Source organism: Oculina patagonica, chromosome 11, assembly GCF_052425735.1.
Source record: "Oculina patagonica isolate OP01 chromosome 11, crgOcupat, whole genome shotgun sequence".
Classification (NCBI taxonomy): Eukaryota; Metazoa; Cnidaria; class Anthozoa; order Scleractinia; family Oculinidae; genus Oculina; species Oculina patagonica.
The window spans coordinates 12,127,937-12,148,041 of record NC_135768.1 but is presented as its reverse complement, the minus strand read 5'-3'; the positions used below and the strand labels follow the sequence as shown (position 1 = coordinate 12,148,041).

At 39.9% G+C, this 20,105-nt stretch overlaps 3 protein-coding genes and 1 long non-coding RNA gene across 12 annotated transcripts; 3 read left to right on the top strand and 1 right to left on the bottom strand.

The window, feature by feature from the left end:
* The first annotated feature begins 479 nt into the window (after window positions 1–479).
* Window positions 480–1,439, top strand: LOC144629641 (uncharacterized). The gene has a single exon (XM_078487872.1). The coding sequence runs from the start codon at window positions 480–482 to the stop codon at window positions 1,437–1,439; it is 960 nt and encodes a 319-aa protein (XP_078343998.1).
* Window positions 1,440–2,125: 686 nt separating this feature from the next.
* On the top strand, window positions 2,126–2,827 carry LOC144629640 (uncharacterized). Its single transcript, XM_078487870.1, has one exon. The coding sequence runs from the start codon at window positions 2,126–2,128 to the stop codon at window positions 2,825–2,827; it is 702 nt and encodes a 233-aa protein (XP_078343996.1).
* A 1,354-nt stretch (window positions 2,828–4,181) lies between these two features.
* On the top strand, window positions 4,182–20,105 carry LOC144630353 (uncharacterized). Its single transcript, XM_078488712.1, has 9 exons — window positions 4,182–4,369; window positions 8,367–8,595; window positions 10,527–10,748; window positions 11,118–11,300; window positions 12,720–12,882; window positions 15,346–15,560; window positions 15,755–15,974; window positions 17,176–17,435; window positions 18,820–20,105. The coding sequence occupies exons 1-9, from the start codon at window positions 4,314–4,316 to the stop codon at window positions 18,976–18,978; spliced, it is 1,707 nt and encodes a 568-aa protein (XP_078344838.1). The 5' UTR covers window positions 4,182–4,313; the 3' UTR covers window positions 18,979–20,105.
* On the bottom strand, window positions 6,806–8,151 carry LOC144630443 (uncharacterized). 9 transcript variants are annotated; one of them, XR_013566532.1, is made up of 3 exons: window positions 8,104–8,151; window positions 7,723–7,938; window positions 6,806–7,599 (listed from the first exon to the last, which is right to left on the bottom strand). It is a non-coding gene; the product is annotated as an uncharacterized LOC144630443 (long non-coding RNA). The 9 variants fall into 9 exon arrangements; XR_013566534.1 differs by having other exon boundaries at window positions 7,727–7,938; XR_013566526.1 differs by having other exon boundaries at window positions 6,806–7,679; window positions 7,743–7,938.

Below are 20,105 nucleotides of genomic sequence, written 5' to 3'. Positions count from 1 at the left end.
CCGCAAAAATCGACCGGATATGGCCCTAGGAACCCCGTCGGTAATCAAAACCTCGCTTGGAAATACACCAGGTGGTAATCATCCACAGGCCAAGAGGGATGCAATCTTTACCAGCGAAGAGCCTGCTACCAAGGTGCTAACTGCAAGCGAGCCCACATCTGCAAATCTTGTTGGGGGGACCATCCAGAGGCCGCTTGCAGTCACTCCCTCGGGTACAATCCCCGTTTCCCATTGACGTATGGCGTGACGCCCTTCGTAATCACCCGGACAGTGACTTAGTTAATGATTTATTGCATGATATTGAACATGGCGTTCGTATTGGCTTTCACCATGAGCGTTCGCCCTTGATTTCTCCTAATCACTTTTCGGCTACGTCAAACCCTACACCCGTCGCTATGGAAATTGAACGGGAGCTTTTATTGAACCGAAAGGCCGGGCCTTTCCTTTCACCCCCTTTTTCGCATTTTGTCGGATCGCCGATGGGTGCTATTCCGAAAAAGCACTCGCAGCCTCCCAAATGGCGTATCATAACCGATCTTTCGTGGCCTGCAGGCCAATCCGTCAACGACGCAATTCCTGAAGAACTCTACACGTGTTCTTACGACTCACTGGACAATGCTATCGCCTACCTGAAAATGTTTGGACCCAATGCTCTTATGAGCAAACTCGATCTTTCTGACGCTTTTCGTCACATCCTGGTGGACCCCCGTGACTGGGAACTCCTAGGATCCACATGGCCCATAGTAACATCCGACGGTTCCACACAAACCGGCTATTTTTTCGATATGTTCCTCCCGTTTGGTCTTCGCAGTTCGCCAGCGCTCTTTCTGAAATTTATTGACGGTTTGCGGTATGCCATGGCGGAACGTGGTGCCACACCCCTTTGGAATTACTTGGATGACTTTTGGACTTGTGATCCTCCCTCCCCTGACGACTCCTGCGCTCAGAGTCTTGACGTCATGCTTCGTACATGCTCTGACATGGGATTCGCGGTCAACCCTGACAAAACGGTTCGCCCTACAACATCCTTAGTTCTCCTTGGAGTTCAACTGGACACCGTAACCCAAGAAATGCGCATCGACTCCTCTCGTTTAACGGAAATAATCAACCTACTTCACACGTGGTCCACTAAACGCCGTTGTACCAAACGACAACTACAATCTCTTATCGGCAAGTTGCACTTTATTTGCAACGTTTGCCGCCCCGGGAGAACTTTCCTTCGCCGTATGATCGACGTCCTTTGCAAAGCTCATCATCCTACCCATCACCTTCGCTTAAACCGCGCCTTTCACATGGACCTTTCATGGTGGAGGATTTTTCTTCCGTCTTGGAACGGCTGCAGCTTTTTCTTCGATGACGAATGGATCTCGTCTCCACATCTAGAACTATACACTGACGCCTGTGCATCTGGCTTCGGACCCTACTTTTCAGGCAACTGACTGTATGGATCATTTGCGGACCATGATATTCCTCATTCTCGATCAATCACGTTTAAAGATTTTACGCGATTGCTGCCGCGGTCCACACCTGGTCAGACTCGCTCGCTTGTCGCAATATTCTTTTCCACTGTGATAACTTGTCCGTCGTGCATATTTTGTCTAGCGGTACAAGCAAATGGCAGACATATCATGATTCTCCTTCGTTTCTTGTTTTACACGTGCGCTCATCACAATATTATGCTACGGGCAAAACACATAAACGGTGTTGATAACAACTGGGCTGACGCTCTTTCTCGTTCGCAGGTCGACAAGTTCCTGGACTCCTGTCCTATGGCCGCTCGTCATCCGACGCCCACGACACCACTTCCCTTAACAAGCTTCAAGTAAAGGCACACGAGTACTTTGCTGGAGGACTTGCTGACTCATCTTATCGCACCTACAATAGCGCCCAGCGGCAGTTTCTACAATTTTGCCGGGAATTCTCGTTCGACCCCCTCCCTGCCTCTGAAGACACTCTTATATTGTTCGCTACGCACCTCGCCCAACGAATTAAGCCTCAATCGATTAACGTCTACCTCGCCGCGGTACGCTCTCTTCACGTAGCTCATGGTCTCTCCAATCCCCTTTAACCTGGCTTAAAGTTAAAGCAAACATTGCGTCAACATTTTTCAGCGCCCAAACAGAAGATGCCTCTTACTTTTGACATTCTATCTGCTGTCAAGCCCTTTCTCAACCCAAAGGGTGACGATGACAACGTGAAATGGGCAGCCCTCACCACCGGTCATTTCTTAATGCTACGGGCAGGGGAACTCACCGTCGCATCCAGTAACCACTTTGATCCATCCATTCATCTCACTTTCTATGATGCTAAGTTACATACTGCTGCCGATGGTTCAGAATATCTCTCTCTCCAAATTAAACAATCCAAAACGGACCAGCGGCGACAAGGTGTGACTCTCTACACGGCACACTCGAATCATTTTGTCTGTGCCGTGTGCGCTATGAAAAGGAACCTGGCCCTCCAGCATCGTCGTGGCACCGTTAACAAAGACACTTTACCCCTTTTGCAGCTCTCGGACGGTTCCCCCTTAACAAAAACCGACCTCGTCTCTTTCGTATCTCAGCTTTTACGTCTTATCGGCATCGACACATCCCAATACAGTGGTCATAGTCTTCGGATCGGTGGAGCCACCTCTGCTTCTATTGCGGGCCTATCCGACTACGAAATCAAGCTCTTAGGCCGCTGGAACAGTGACTGCTATCAACGTTACATTCGTTCGCCTCTTAACTTGTTTCTTGGTATTCCCCGCAAAATCGCTCAGACACAGACAATCAAATTTCAATATGCCAATCCCTACATTCTAACAGAAGACTCCTCTGAGCAATAACTTTTCCATTTGGGCTGAATTTTGGGCAGCTGTGATTTCCCCAAATGGAAGTACATTAAACTGCCCGGATATGGCCCAAACACTTGATTTCGCGTGGTTGTTATTGTAAGCGAGTTTGATTAACTTTCTTGCAGAATATCACCAAGACCAGAAAGCCGAGCACCAGTGCTGAGCCTACGACCGAGTTTAAATCTACTGCGGTTCTACCCTATGTCAAAGGTCTTTCCGAACAGCTTAGACGCTGCCTACAACAACAAGGCGTACGCGCTGTTTTCAAGTCGGAAACTACGTTAAGATCACACCTAGTACGGCCGAAAGACGCCGTTGATCCGACTAAACAAGATGGCGTTGACTACAGAATTCCCTGTGAGTGCGGCAAAGTTTACATCGGCGAGACTGGATGACCTATGCAAGACAGAATCAAAGAACACGACCGGGACATCCGACTCGCTCGTATCCAGACCTCCGCTGTTTCAGAGCACACCCACAACACCGGACACTACCCGCTTTGGAATGAGGTAAAGTTTATTGATCGTGAACCACACTGGTACACACGCAGGGTCAAAGAGGCAATTCACATAAGACTTCACCCTAATAATATCAACAGGGATAATGGAATTGAAATTCCTGAAGCATGGATGCCCACGATCAAAAAACACAACAACAGGAGAACTGTACGACAGCGGACCGCTGAGGGAACAACAGGACACAGAAACGCGAGGATCGAAATGCACGAATCACAGCTGTTGAAAACCAACCAATCACAGCGCAGCAGCGTGCTTTATAAGTTCACGCACAACCAGTCGACCTTATCGCCTGATGAAGACTAGCAGTGTGCAGTCGAAACGTCGCGATCTACATCACAAGTGACACTACGTCGTGAGACAAACGAAAAATACATTATTATTATTATTATTATTGTACTCTACCACGATGATTAACCACAACATTTTTTAGAGATATCGTGTAAATCAGATTTTAATGAATATACAGCTAAGAATGAAATAAATGTTCAATAAACGAGCAAACTCGCTTTTTAAAGAATTTTTTAAGAACACTTTATTTAATTTCGTTTTCCTTCAGGGTGGGAGGGGGTACTTAAATCAAACGAGTATAGATTTGACCGAGACAAATTTTAGCGAGTACAAAATTTAGCGATTTTCGCCCAACTCGCTAAAATCGCTAAAATTAGTAGCCGCTTACAATAATACCTTAATAATATTAATAATATTAGCTATAAAAGAAAATAAAGTTCATGTTATGTCATGTTATGCTCGCTTTATCGAGGTACGAAAAGACTGGATGCGAGGTTAAATCTGTTCGGCGGCGTGAACTGGTGACTATTTCACGGAAGTACTTCCGGTTATGTTATGTGTCGCTTGCCCTCCGATATTTTTACTCGGAGTCATTTCTTATTTGAACGAAGCACCTATACTGCATTCCACTACGACAGTAAAGAGGTGACACTGTAAACAGATTCTACTTCATGGGAAGTCGGGACTGGGATCGATATCGACGGCGATCGAATGGCTCAAAAGAACGGTAAGAACATCCAATTCATTACTTCTCTGATATAGCCGAGCTAAAAATGTTCCTCCTCAAGGCCTACAAACCACTAACGTATTAATAATGGCAGCCTTAAACTTTTATTTAAATTCCCAGTAAGGCCACACGACAAGGCAAGACCAACATTTTTTATTCAGATTTACAGCAATCACCAGTGCATTCAACGGTTTTTCCTTTTGATGAGGAATTAAAACTGTCCTTGACTCAATCAGTTATGTTACCATTTCGTTTGAGGAGACAAATTGGAGAAAAAATGAAGTAGATTAACAATACACACAAAGCTGTCAACGGAGTGGAAAATTAATTTCATAATGAATGTGAATTAGTTTGTATCTCTGCTTTAGTTTAATTAAAAATTGTGACTTCCATCACCTTATTGACGCGAATTATGAAGGAAGTGTGTGGTAATCCCGGGGGGGGGGGGGTACTCCCATAAATTTCGGATAGGGGTGTGCCGCCAAGGTTCTTAAACCCTGACCCTATTTAAGGATAAAGAAAGCGAAAATTGATACCCTTTTTAAGGCCCAAAACCGAAAAATGACACCCTATTTAAGGGGAGGAGAAACGTTCCGTGACGACCCAAATAACGGCAAACCGCGCATGGCAAGAAACAAATCTTTATAAAATCGCTTTTCTAATACCTGAACAGAAAATTCGGTTTTCAGATATCTTTTTCTCGTTTAGCTAGGCGTTTATTTTAGCTAATAGAATTTAGGTACCCTATCTAAGGATCACAGCGGGAACACATTGCCAAAAGGAGCAAAAATGATACCCTATTTAAGGACCGAGAACCTCAAAAACCATACCCTATCGGACGGCACATACCTATATAGGCCACATATGGGAGTACCCCCCCCCCCCCGGGGTGGTAATAACAGTATTGCAACTGCATATTTTCTTTGAACAGGGTTTGAATAAGCAAGGATGAAATAAATATTGTCTGAGAACTTTGTATTTATTCAAATTGTAGTATTAACATCAATAAACATGTAATGTAAACTGATAATCGTTTTCCGCCGTCACGCAATTATCTTCTGAGTGATGCCTGCTTTTAGAAAGTATATTGACCTGTTAACGATACGTAATAATATTACTTGTTCACTTATCTAACTTGCACCAAAAACGTTGGGATTTTGATAATTTTTTCCCGCTTTTCATCTTATTTTAAACTAGTTTGATTTGTATTTTTGTATTTTTATTTTTAATTAAACAAAGAAAATATCATGATCAAACTGGTTTCAAATATTTTGACCTGAATTTTGTTTTAAACTAGTCAACATACGTACGTTATGGTTTCAGTGCAATGTTGCTGCACGATTTTTTAAAATAGTGTAAAATCACTAAAATTATTCAGTGCATGTGTGTTAAAACTTGGGTGAGAGAAGCCACTGTGTTCTCGTCCGATTTTAACTGTTTCATTATTTTATTGCACTCATTTGAGTTGGAAAGTACTCACCACCGAAAAGGAGAAATTGAAAATCTATCTTTAAAAAAAATAATTAAACACAGAGTGGAAAGAAATGGAGTACAGTCAACTCTCTCTTAATGGACACCTCTATAAGATGGACACCTCCATAAGACGGACACCTTCATAAGACGCACACCTGGTGATGGTCCCTGCCGTTTTTTAGTCATTTTACTGTAATAAACCAAACTCTCTATGAGATGGACACCTCTCTAAGACGGACAACGGACACTTTGAAATCATTAACGGACACTTGAGAAGTGTTATTCATCATTTTTTATCAGTGAAAATACTTCCAAACTTCATATTGACCTAAAGCAAAGTTATTTAGCGCCCTAAGGATACGTGTATATATACCAAGCTACCTAACTACAAACAATGACGCTTTAACGGATTACTTCTCTGCTTACGTCATGTTATGTGTATGGCCACTAAAAAGGTCGTTTTCTACTTACAGTATTACAATTTGTTGAAGCTCTCAATTTTTGCTTTAACAAGCAAATACAGTCCTTTTATTATTTTAGTCTAGCAGAGGTTTGTTGCATTGTGCAAAGGTTTAGCTTTATTATCTCAGAATTACTGGTGTCATGTTACCTCAACTCTCTACAGAGCGGACACCTCTCTAAGACGGACAGCTACGGCTGGTCCTGAAGGTGTCCATCTTAGAGAGAGTCAACTGTAAAATCATTTTAATGATCATTTCCTACTGTAATAAAAAGAAAGGAGGGATCTTTTACATGAAATCCTTGTTCTAGTCACCTCTAACGGCAATCTCCTGAAGTTGAACAACAATTTAAATGCAGTGGCTCGTTCGGTGAACGAGAAATTTTTGTATACTTGTTTGTGTAACTTTGCCAACAATAATGTCAATAAAGAAAATCAATGTGGATTATCCATTTATAAGCTAAACAAACTTCAAATTTCAATAATTAAAATAGTTATAGTTTTATAAATTTTTTGCCTACCCTTTTAGAGCTTGTGAATTTTTAATTCTAACTTTTAGCTTTTTTATTTTTTAATGATATTGTAATGCGCAATTGAAAATTCTTAAATTTGATTATTGCACAATATAAGTTAATTATTTATTATTATTTTTATTATAGAATTTTGTCAATCCCTAGCTACTTTGACCACGACTAACCTTTATCGCACTGACGCAAAGCAAGCGACATTTGTTTGTTAGGAATGTATACGTATTAATTAATTACTGGATATTCACTGCAATTTCTTTGTACGGTAGCAATCAAATGCACACGACAGCTATTTTCATTCCATATAACTTTTATTTCAACCATAAGCTTCTTTTACCTACCTATCCACCTACCTCCTTACCTACCTACCTACCTACAGTGTACTTACTTACCTACCTACCTACCTACCCACCTACCTACCTACAGTGTACTTACTTACCTACCTACCTACCTACCTACCTACCTACCTACCTACCTACCTGCCTGCCTGCCTGCCTGCCTGCCTGCCTATCCACCTACCTACCTACCTTCCTACCTACCTACAGTGTAACTACCCACCTACCTACCTACTTTCCTATCTACCTACCTACCAACCTACCTACCTACCTACCTACCTACTTTCCTATCTACCTACCTACCAACCTACCTACCTACCTACCTACCTACCTACTTTCCTATCTACCTACCTACCAACCTACCTACCTACCTACCTACCTACCTACCTACTTTCCTATCTACCTACCTACCAACCTACCTACCTACCTACCTACCTACTTTCCTATCTACCTACCTACCTACCTACCTACCTACCTACCTACCTACCTACCTACCTACCTACCTACCTACCTACCTATTTACCTTCCTACAGTGTATCCACCCACCTACATACCTACCTACCTTCCTACCTACCTACAGTGTAACTACCCACCTACCTACCAACCTACCTACCTACCTACCTACCTACCTACCTACCAACCTACCTACCTACCTACCTACCTACCTACCTACCTACCTACCTACCTACCTACCTACCTACTTTAACCTACCTACCTACCTACCTACCTACCTATTTACCTTCCTACAGTGTATCCACCCACCTACATACCTACCTACCTACCTACCTACCTACCTACCCACCTACCTACCTACCTACCTACCTACCTACCTACCTACCTACCTACCTACTTTAACCTACCTACCTACCTACCTACTTTAACCTACCTACCTACTTATTTACCTTCCTACAGTGTTAATCCACCCACCTACCTACCTACCTATCTACCTTAATTCTACCTACCTACCAACCTTACTTACCTACCTACTTCGTTATTGTCTGTTTGTTTGTTTGTTTGTTTGCTTATAAAGGTGGATTAATTTGAAGCGAACGTGATAAGTCCACATAATGATACGGAATTGAATCAGACACAAAAGAAGAAGAAACAAGCAAAATACAAAATATGAAAACAACCATTAAAAGAGAACCTTGACCCGCAGAAACAAAATGGAGCTTTATTGTTTTTATTGTTATGTTTTGCAGATCAGCTTACAGCCGGCTTAGACAAAATAAAGAGCCAAAAGAGAGTGAATTTGTCGAAGTTTTAAGTGTATTGAAAGGTCATGTTATTGGAACGGGCGGACGTTTCGTAAAAGAAATGATGAAGAAATCGGGAGCAATAATCAGCTCGACGAAAGAAGACGAAGGGTTTATAGTCAGCGGTGATGTAGACCAACGAGCATGCGCTAAAAGGCTTATTTTAGAAAGGGTGGTAAGTTGCAAAGAAAATTGTAAGCAAAATTCATAATAAAATAAGCAAACGGTTTTCGGGTCCATCTTGACCGTAGGGCAAAGACGACTAAACTAATTACACTTGTGAATGTACAGAATTTTGACCAATTTCAGTTGAAACTCCATAACTGCGGGTAACAGTTCACAGCAATATTGGTACTTTAAAAGGTGCTGTTTCAGAGATTAATCAGCTGCTATGAAATAATACATACTTAAGTTATGCAACGCTTTCGAGTGGTATACTATGGAATATCCCACGAGTCACTTGTATTTTCTCGGTATACACACGAGCCTTTAGGCGAGTGTGTATACGAAAAAAAATACAAGTGACAAGTGGGATATTTCATAGTATACCACGAGAAAGTGTTGTGTAACTATTTTATACCATGCCATAGAAAATACGCTCACTAAATTTCATCGAGAATCAGATCGCAGCGCACGATGGGAAGGTTGGGTTGAATACCGTCTAATATACAACGGCTTTCCTGTATTCTGATTGGCTGTATTTTCTATGGCATGGTATAAATATATATAGTCTTTACACTGCTTCTTATAAAAGCGTGAACACTTAAAATATGTCTGGAATGTTCTTTGTCTTTTAGCCAATCACATGCGAGAACTTCAGACCGCAGAAACCACATGGGTTTCCATTGGTCACGGAACAATATTTGGTTCTCGTTTCGCTCCAATTTACAAGTAAACACACTAATTGTAATTACTTCCTTTTTGAGAACATTCACTGCTCCACTGAAGAATAGGTTTGAGTGATTTTTTTTATAGAAAAAATTGAAAAACCGATGTACCCGACGCTACGATTTGCCCCAGTTGCCGCCAATTTTCAAAAATTGTAACGACTTCGTGTCTGCAGTTACCGTTCGCCTGAAGGCATGTTACAATTTGTACTGAGGTAAGCTTGCATTTTCAGGTTTTTATCTCACCCTAACTATTGTAGCAGACATAACCACTGATAGAAGGAAAGTTTGTTTCTTCGATAACAGCGAAACGATAGCGGGAAGAAAAAGCGAAAATCAAACGATTGAGCGATTGAGGTGTTTACTTTGCACCAATCACGCCAACATTTTGAATAATTTTCGTCTGGAGCCTTTGCATTTTGCAGTCTTACGATCACGGAACCTCTGATTGCCTAAGGGTTGAAATCATTTGCCGAAATAAATCGAATCCCTTGTTCTACCGAAAAGATTTATAACTAGTAACGAATGTATTTTATATTCGGTTTAATATCGTGTTTACATCTTATGTCTAGACATGTCTACAACATACTGCATGCACTGAACCATGTCGTATATCGTCGCTAGAGAAACCGTCCTCTTTTTCTTTCAAAAATCCCTGAAACCATGTTCTGGATGTGGCCCTCGATACGAAAAAAAAGCAGTTCTTTAAATTCTTAAAAAAGACAGAGCGTGTATCCTGAAACAAAATAAGAACTAAAGTTGCTCCGTGACCGATGGAAACCCATTTACTGTTTGTGGTTTCTGCGGTCTGAAGTTCTCGCATGTGATTGGCTAAACACAAACATTCCAGACATATTTTTTAGTGTTCACGCTTTTATAAGAAGGAGTGTGGGGGGTAACGGTGCGTTGCGTTGCAAACAATCTTCATGGAAACCCTTCTTATAAAATTGAAAGCCACTCATCAAAATTTTAATGACGGTTTACCAACATTGCTTATCTCAAATTTTGTCACGCAGTGGCTGCTAATTACTTTTTTTCAGTTTTGAGAACCAGAGAAAATTGAGCAAGGGTAGAGGTTCAGAGCCGGTCATAACCGTTTACAAAACACCCACCTAGCTATGAACTCCAAGAACGTACAGCAATTAAAATAGTGGCAATCTGGTTGCGGCCCTTCTTGTTTTAGACCCGAATTGACAATTGATCGTTTTTTCTTCTGCAGCAAGAGATACAGAGCAGGAAAAACACAGCGCCTCCCCCTGATGAACTAGTGGAGATTTCAGCAAAATACAAAGGTTTAGTCATGGGTACAGGGGGAGATAATCTCCGGAATATTAGCACCGAGACAGGCGCAAAAGTGATCCGTAAAGATGGGGAAGTGCACATAGTCAGTGGAACAACACAACAAAGACAACAGGCAAAAGTTTACATCGGAAATTTAATCGTGAGTATATCATTACGTATGCATTTATACGTACGTTTTTGAATCCTCAAATAAGATCAATCATTTTTTCTTTTGTGACTTCCGTTTTAGGAAGATGTTTCCCGTTTGTCATTTGGTACTTTATTGTAAGAAAGACTAACAAAAAGAACAACACATATGATATGATACAAATGTGAATTTTATATTGAATTTAAACGAGACATATGCTAACCAGAAAGTCGTGAATTGAGGGCTAAATATGTGGCATCGTCAAGAGCTTCAATCTTGCTTCTGTGCAAAATGATCGCTCGAGGACTCTGGGTGAGACTAATCTTGGGCATCGTGGTTTCTTCAGTAATAATAACCATGCCGGGCTGATAATCTTTTTAGGCTGGAGCAAGACTTAGGGGTGTAGAAAACGAATTTAACAAAGTTTGTCGTTTTATTGATGGCTGGAATCTTCCCGAGAATTGTGAACTGAAGCTGGAGCAAGTTCTCAAAGAAGATCGCATGGTTCTTCCGGGCTCACATACGCAATATCGACTGAAGCCGGCAGAAGAGTGTGAAACAGAGGTATGTATTTGTATTTATACCATGCAATAGAAAATACAGCCAATCAGAATACAGGAAAGCCGTTGTATATTCGACGGTATTCAACCCAACCTTCCCATCGTGCGCTGCGATCTTATTCTCGATGAAATTTAGTGAGCGTATTTTCTATGGCATGGTATAAAATAGTTACACAACACTTTCTCGTGGTATACTATGGAATATCCCACTTGTCACTTGTATTTTCTTCGTATACACACTCGTCTAAAGGCTCGTGTGTATACCGAGAAAATACAAGTGACTCGTGGGATATTCCATAGTATACCACTCGAAAGCGTTGCATAACTAGTATATATTTAATATAAGTCTGTTTCTAAAGCGACTGTTTTCTGATACCCGTGACAAAACGGTGTTGTTTATTTAATAGTCTGTATAGTGATCCATCAAAACTCTTCCAAGATGATATATAATAAACTCACTGTATTGAAAACATTGTTTTTGGGAATGGGTGGATAGAGATCGCTTCATGAAAATGTGACGCTAGTTTTTACGATTCTGTGCACTACATGCGAAGTTCTGTCGGGAAAATGCGCTAAACTGGGAGACAATGAATCAATCACTGCAATGTGCCTGGCTCGCGAGCAGAAGGAACCTGACTGCCCATGCAGTAATTTCTGTGTAGTATCTGAATTGTTATTCTTAATCAAGTTGTTTGCAATTGTAATGCCATGACGGACAGAGGCGGCGGAGCGTTTTGAAACGTGGGGAGGGTGAAGGGGGAGGGGGGGGGGGGGTCGTCGTACACTAAACCAAGCACCTGCCCCGGGGAAGGGGGGTTCATACCCCTACTTATATTTTTCAAAATGTCTTTTGCGTAGTTGACCTCTTTGCAAACGTAACAGCTTCCGGTGTGTCCGTTGTCGATTTGTGAAAATGCATAACTAGGTAGTTCAGACAATCCTGCTTCATGGATTTGGGGTAGTTTTTTAGTCGCTGGAGGGCAGAAAATGTACGCTTTGAAGTCGCCGATGCCACGCACAGGCAATGACAAATACAATCCTAACAGCAATCCTTACAAATACAATCCTAAGACCTCTACTAGTCGCGTTTTTGGGAGAGGAGTTTCGTTGAAAGTCCTACACCATATTATTTCGCCAAGCACGTTCCTGATGAAACGATTTGAGAAAAGATCACGAGACTGAATATCTTGAAAAATCAATTTTATGCTGCGCGAACGATACTTTCGGCACTAAAATGTGGGGTGGCTGAGCCCCTCAAAATTTTTGTTTTTTTAGGAGGGGCAACAGCCCCCCCCCCCCCTCTCCTGTCCTGCCTGCTCCGCCGCCTTACCCGCCAATGCATGTAAAATGGAAATCCCTTATAGAGGTATTGCGAGATTACGTGGTTCTATAATCAAGCGATGCAAATTGTGATTTTGGTCAGGGATCTTGCAGCTTCAGCCGTGAATCAAGCTATCAGTCACAAATCAAGAATGATGCCTTAGAAGCGCTTCGCAAAATCAAACGTGAAAGAGTCACTGAGGAATTTCCAAAGGCCGACATGTGGTGTCATTTTGGAACGGCCATAATCCGGGGACCTGATGAAGGTAATGTTACTTTTTAGGCGTTGATCATGAAAGTACGGATTTTACTTCAATTTGTTTAACATTGCAAGGCTTTTATTTGTGGTAAGACAAGAAATCGACCAGGAACAAAATAAACGAACATGTTAATGACATTAAAAATTTCTTCGAGTGTTTACTCTTATTTTCTAACATCAGTGATTAATTTTTGCTCTCATACCCGTTTAAAATATGTTATTCAAAAAACATTAGACACTAGATATGGTTTTATTCAAAAATCTTCCTTCCTTTTTTGAATAAAAGTGAAATTTTGGCAAAACCATTTCCAGTGTATTTTTAGTTCCGGTTTGAAATATGAAGTATAATTATAACTTTAACGCATGACGTTTTATAACGTCGATGAGATAGCAGTTTTTATTATAAGGAGGAGAGTGTTTTACTGGGAACTAAACCACTCGTAGATTCCATACGCCACTCCATCCGGGACCCAAGTGGCGTATTTTTTGTATGACACTCTTGCGAGTGGCATATCGCTCACTGACGTCACAATTCGCGCCTTCTCTACTTTGTTGAATGACTTGGTTTCGTGCCGTTTGTTGTTAGCAAGCATCGACACGAAGGTTTATTTGTTTAACTTAGCATCGATAAAGAATGAGTTTTCCAAAAAAGTTAAGAACGACAACACGATAATGGAAACCTTGACGATTTCAAGGTTTTTAGAGGGAATTCTTCGCAAGGGATTTCACAAGTGCAAGATGTCGTAAAGGCCATCCTAATGAAATGTTTCGTTTCCCATCGCCCCTTCTCTTGTGATGGTGGGTCGGACGGTCGGGCAAAAAAAAAAATAAATAGAATGAGCACTTTAAGGGGTCTGGGTTCATTTAAGAAGCCAGGAAATGCAGAATCGAAAGATTTTGTTTCAGTTGATCTCGCTGAGAATGTTGGAACAATCGTTAATGCCCTTGGCACGAAACAACCTTTGAAAAACTTAGTGTCGTTGTTAATTAAAGACAAGGACATCACATCATACCAATTGTTGTTAATAAAACAAGATCGTGTGCTCGTAAATTAAAGTACTTGCCTCTTTGACTAGTGAATCTGGATTTTTGTTTTACATTTCGAAAAAAAATGGGTCGGTCGGGCGATGGGAAACGAAACATTTTATTGGGATGGCCAAAGAAGAAAACAAAAGCAGTTGAAAACTATCGGCGGTCAAGACTTTGTCGCATCGAATTCAAGTCAAAGTCAGTGATGTTTTCAGTTCTTACGTGTTGTTTAGTTGACAAGCATTTTGTTTGATTGGAATTCAGTTAGTGTTTCTATATCCTGGGCACGGGTGCTTTGTATTTTCTATGAAGACGAACGCTGATTTGTAAAACTGGCTCAATTAATCGAAAACAATGAAATGAAAATTGACAACATCAACTACATCTAGTCTCCATATAATAAAAAGAACATTACACGTTGGCTCAAAGACATGAACTTTATGTTCTCGTGGCAAAAACGATATCGTTTCTGCCGCGAACATAAAATCCCGGCATAAAATTCATATCTTTGAGCAACCGTGTTATATCCTCTATGTATAAGAATTAAGAGCGTGTAATATAGTTTAAGGTATTTTAGCGTAGCTGTTAGAAATATTAGTGTCTTGAAATTTAACTTGTAATTGCACATGTGAAATTACTAAATTCGTCCACAAGCTCTTTCAGCTTTCAAAACTCAGTCAAGGCAATATAAAACTGATAAAACACACCAAAAGATTAAAAAGGTTGTGAGGATATTTGCTTGAATTATTTTCTTATAAATTTTACTCTTCGCCATTAAATTGATTACCCACTGATACTAATTTACTTATGCGACCCGAAATGTCAAAAATTACTTGGTCTAAAACTGGTTATTGAATTACGAACAGATGCCTTCTTACTTCTTTTTATTAAGTGCAGGTAGTCGAATACTCCATATTAATATATCATTGTGAAACATTGCTTATAATTTTTTTTATTTTTTTATAACGATTTACTCCATACAATACAAATACATTATGAATAATTAAGATAACTAACTAAAAAACAAACAAACAAACAAACAAACAAAAAGCTGTGGAGAAGGAGACAACCAAAAGCGAAATGGCACCATACTAGGTATGACCATGCGAATTTGTACCAATGTAAAACAAAGATTTGAAATTTTGGCATTAAATGCCAAGACTATTTAATGCTAAGGCTTCCTCTTTAAAACGAATCTCTGTTTTCACAAGCCGCACCCGAAGGCGGCAGAACCAACATGAGGTTACTTGGTTTCAAAATAGTTTTTATGTAACCTACAGTTTTTGTGTTACCTACCAGTCGATCTTTAATCCGGTACTCGGATCGAGGGATGAGGACTCTGAGATTGTGACCTACCAGATACGATTTTACGAAATAAAAATCAAATGCTCATGTCTGATGACTTCATCATGTCTTAAAAACTTTTTACTACCTTCCATAGGGGAGGCCGACGAGAGAGAGTGGAGCATCGATGAAGCAACAAAAAAGTTACAAACTTCTGGAGAAGGAAATTACTGGAAAGTTGCATTTAAAGAAGGGGTGGATCTCGACGAGAAAGTCCTAGAGGAAAACTCCCGCGAGAAGACGAATGAGGAATTTATAGCCAGATATGACTTAACATATTTAACGCCATGTTCGCATCAAATAAGATGCAAGGTAAAGAAAAGAGACTCATCTAAAGGGGCAAAAAAAAAAATTAAAATTTTTAAAAAAATTTAAAAAAAAAAAAAAAAAAAAAAATATAAAAAAAAAAACCTGTAAACCTTCGACAACCTTAGTTTTGTCCTGTTGCAGACATATTCGTCACGTAGTGTCTTTTAAAAGCTCGCCATTCTATCCTTCATCAATAGGTATGGGTAACTCAAAAGAATGTCGACAAAAGGTTAGAGGATATACCAATCCCTTTCAGTGACGTCAAGAACATACTAGATGAAATTCACTTTGAAGATGAACTAACACGGTCACGGTGCCGAGGATGGCTGGTTCTTCCATCCCGACGGTATTTGCAGGCCGACATTTTATTTCCTGGCTGTGAATTTGATTGTAGGTTCACCATCCGTGGACGAACAGGTGACGTTTGACATGATTATTATGTTGTGAGGTTGAAGATCGTAGGTACGGATAAGAATCCCATGTATGTGATATTTGAAGTTATAATAATATCGGCTCGAAGAAACCAATAAGTCTTCAAGAGGCGGTCGAGGAACTTAAGCCTCTAAGAATAATCGAAATGAGATTGGTGAGTTTTGCCTTAGTTTAGATGGAAGCATATCGATCGCGTTACGGGACACGTTTTAACCATTTATTCGCGAGTAAGAATACCTAAAGCTACCATGCAAAATGAGGAAATTTTCGAAATGGACTTCAGAATACCCTCCAATTTTAATCGTGCCTTATGGCACGTTGTGACAAGTTATGACGGAGAATTACTGGACATGGTATCATGTATATTATGTATTATTAAAAACTAGCCATGCTTTATTGCAATTCCTGAGTTTTGATTGGTATACAGGCCATGACATATGAGCTCATATACTATGGATCATAAATATAGTAGGTGTACGCGTCAGCGAGAACAGCCTGGGAGCTCAAAATAATTGTTAAATATACCACATGGAATATTTCTACTACGTCTCTCGGGCCAAAATTGTTCACTTGGTACATCTCTACTGGATGCTTTGCAAGAGGCGAGTGAAGTTAAATATATTAACTTATTATAGGAAATTAACGCTTCATGAAATTAACGCGAATATCAAAAATTCGCGTTAATTTTGGTTAATCTTAATTTTGTGGATCGTTAATTTCCGCGACCTTAATTTTCATTTTTTTGTCCCTTTTTTCTTACACAGCTTTCTAAAATTTTTGGGGTCAAGGTTCCTTCTTTAACCATACTTTGAATAAAAAAAAAATATTGCTCCGTGTCGGATTTTACGCCTAGTGCTGAAATTAACTTGTTCCCGTTGTCTCAAAAGGTGGTTTTCTTTGTGTACATCGCGTTAATTTCCTTCATTTTGAAATGTTACCCTCTCTTTCGCGTTATTTCCTTTATTGGAAAGTAACTTTTCCTTCGATTCGCGTTAATTTAAGTCGCGTTAATTTCAAATACCTTAATTAACACAAGCGTCAATTTCCTATAATAAGTTAAATTTACTAAACTCCCGCTTCGTTAATTTTCTTTAATACGGAAAAAAACATAATTTGATTTAATTTTTTACTCATTAAGTATAAAAAAAGTAATGGTCATTCTTCTTTTATTTTACCACACATGTAGATCGTGCTCTATCCGCAGACTATGCACCCGAAGAAGAAGAAAGACACCTTTTGTCACAATATCTTTCCGGATTGACTCTGACAGATGGAGATCCTTTTCAACTAAGTCTCCCAGAGAAGGAGATACCTGAGGGATTTTACTTGATTCATAACCGGTCCTCCGAACGAAATATGTATACCACTAATCCAGCATTTGCAATCATTCTTTCGAGGGAGAGCTCATGGCGCAGTGACATCACAAAAGAGGAGTTCAGAGAATCGGTAATGATTAATAGCACTAAGCCTGCGGAAGCAGATGACGTTTTCCACTTTCGGTCACCGCGAAAGCAATATCTGACCTAGTAACGAGCGTAACCGTTCACCGAACGAAACAAAAATCAGCGAAATAATTAACCAGAAAGACTCGCATTGCATCTCTGCCGTGCTTAAAAATTCAACTGTATTGTAGATACTTCGTCGTGGTCATACTTAATGGGAAGTCAAGTAGCGAAGCTCGACAAAACATATTAGCTTGCCATGCCTACTTAAGAAGAGGAAAGGATTGACGAACAAAATCTGCAACTTCATTTTGAGGCCCAACCGGAATTGGTTGCCAGATAACTTACTTGTCCTTAAGCTTGCTGCATACGAGCAATGCACCTGTTTTGGTTCCTAATGTTCACAGTTTCCCACCAATGTGCTCCGCTGTATGACTTTTCATCGGTGGATCACCAATTGAAACGACGACCAACGTGGAATCTACAACGTTATTAAGAGATGAAATAAAGCCGTTTTACGCTGCTTACTCAGATGTTGTTGTCACGGAAACCGGAAAATGTTGTCTGTTACACAGACTACTGAAAAATTGTAGATGTCAAGGGATGGTTACCACTGATTACAAACTAAAAATCACTTCCTTGACAACCTTTTGTTACTGAACTAACATAAAAGTGTGTTATTTTCAAAAAAATAGGCATGGAATTTCTTAGTTATGTATTTATCTCACAAATGTCACAAATAAGTAAAGAGACAAGGAAAGTGCTTTCTGAAAATGGCAGGATTGTAAAGATCTTTAGAGTTTAAATAACAAGGACAACAGCTTTGTTAAGGCTCTGTATTCCTGGCTCAACAGGTCAACACAATTTAACTCGTGGTCGATTCTGACTCGGCGCTGGGCGACCAGGCCTTATTACATAATATCGTTACAAGGATGACGCCTAATTTAACCAACCCTTCTCAAATTTTCATATTTCTGATCATTTGTCTTCCAATTGGTTTCTAACGTAACAAGGAGCCGACATCTCCCAAGCCTTTAAAGCCTCTACGCAAGTCTTGCCCAGATTGTTGTATTCTTCATAACGGGTTAGCGATGTCACAACGATTTTACTTTTGTGGACGCAATCAAACAACAGGAAAATGCGTCTTCTGAGCAAACCATTAGTTATTCTCAATTTCAATAGGCTCGATAGGCATAAGTCGTGAACGAGTTATTTCCCCCAAAAATGTTAAAAGCATTTCATAGGCAACATGACTAAAAAAATAGCTTAAATTTGGTTTTATGACAGACCGTAGTATAGTTTATGTGAAAACACTTATTAGAGATCTGCCTTAATTATATAAAATACGATGATTTAATAATTTCTAGTTTTTCTCTTTTTTTTTGTAGACCGACCTTCATTTACACTGCAAAGAATGGGATGAATTGCTCAGTAGCGCAGATTGGGAACCAGAAACCATAGTTGAAAAGCTTCCCGAGTTTTTCCAGTTTGTGAAGCAAGTTCAAGGTTTTGTTGCTCGAGAAATGAAAGGACTTAGGCTGAAATAAAGGACAATAGATTGTTTTCTTTTAGTTCTTTCATAGAATGCCAGTGTTTTTGCGGTCTTGTGGTAAGAACACTGGAAATCATATTCGGCCCGTTGTCATGAGAACAGGCACAGTCACTTTGTTCTAAATAAAGTACACTGCTTCTCCTCGCCCATATGTACAAATAAGTAGAAGCAAATTTTCGGAGGAAACTAATTGCAAAATTTACCTGTTTGCCCCAACTGATTCCGTTTTTCCAATCGTATTTGAACAACAACAAAAAAACAAGTACAGCAACAACAAAAGGGCAAATAGCTAGAAAAATTGAGTTATAAGAAGACAAGCAAGGTTTTGAGTTATACAGTGGAGACCAGTCAATACGGACACCAAAAGGACACTCAAAAGTGTCCGTATTACACGGGCAGTTTCGTACACACACAAGAAATGATTTCGTATTACACAGCACAAGATCGACACAAGAATCTTCTGGCTGTTTTCATCATAAGACCACCGTGGGCCACCTCGATCTTGAATCCTACGGTCACCATGTTTCCCACTTACATTATATTCCCTTTATAATTTATCAAGATTATCACGATAACCCAACATCATTTATCCAGATTTGCAAAAAAAAAAAACTGTTTAACACCGCGATAATTGAGCGACTTCGTTTGAAAAGGAGAAATACAGATGCAGACAGTCAGGAGTAGATTAAACTGCTTCACACACCCACAACTTTGTATACATTTTTTGAAATTAAAGCGGCTTGCGCAGTTAACAAGTCATGATATCGAGTAATACTTTCAACATACCTTAACAATGAAATCATATTTCCTTAACTTGACTCTAAAATGTGATTTTGGCTCCGAGCTAGAGATGAACCTGAGCTTGGAATGAAAATTTTTAAAACATTTTTCGTTATGCGAACGCTAGCTTTTGTTGAACCCGCCCGTTGATTTATATGTGATCAAGTGTGAGAAAGAAATATGAGCACTGTCTTTCTTCCCCGAAGTGAGCAACAGAGTCACAAAAGGACAAAAATATCATCAAATACAAGGAAATTTAAAGCAGTCGAATAAGATCAACTATTTAGAAATGAAAACGAGTAAACCACAAGAAATTAGACAATAAAACGCGTTACACTTCAA

Bases quoted from the DNA above. Each gene is read 5' to 3' on its own strand.
- LOC144629641 (XM_078487872.1), top strand. From the start codon at position 480: ATGGGTGCTATTCCGAAAAAGCACTCGCAGCCTCCCAAATGGCGTATC.
- LOC144629640 (XM_078487870.1), top strand. From the start codon at position 2,126: ATGCCTCTTACTTTTGACATTCTATCTGCTGTCAAGCCCTTTCTCAAC.
- LOC144630353 (XM_078488712.1), top strand. From the start codon at position 4,314: ATGGGAAGTCGGGACTGGGATCGATATCGACGGCGATCGAATGGCTCA. The intron at 15,561-15,754 runs GTAAAGAAAAGA...CTTCATCAATAG, and splicing joins CGCATCAAATAAGATGCAAG to GTATGGGTAACTCAAAAGAA. The intron at 17,436-18,819 runs GTAATGATTAAT...TTTTTTTTGTAG, and splicing joins AAGAGGAGTTCAGAGAATCG to ACCGACCTTCATTTACACTG.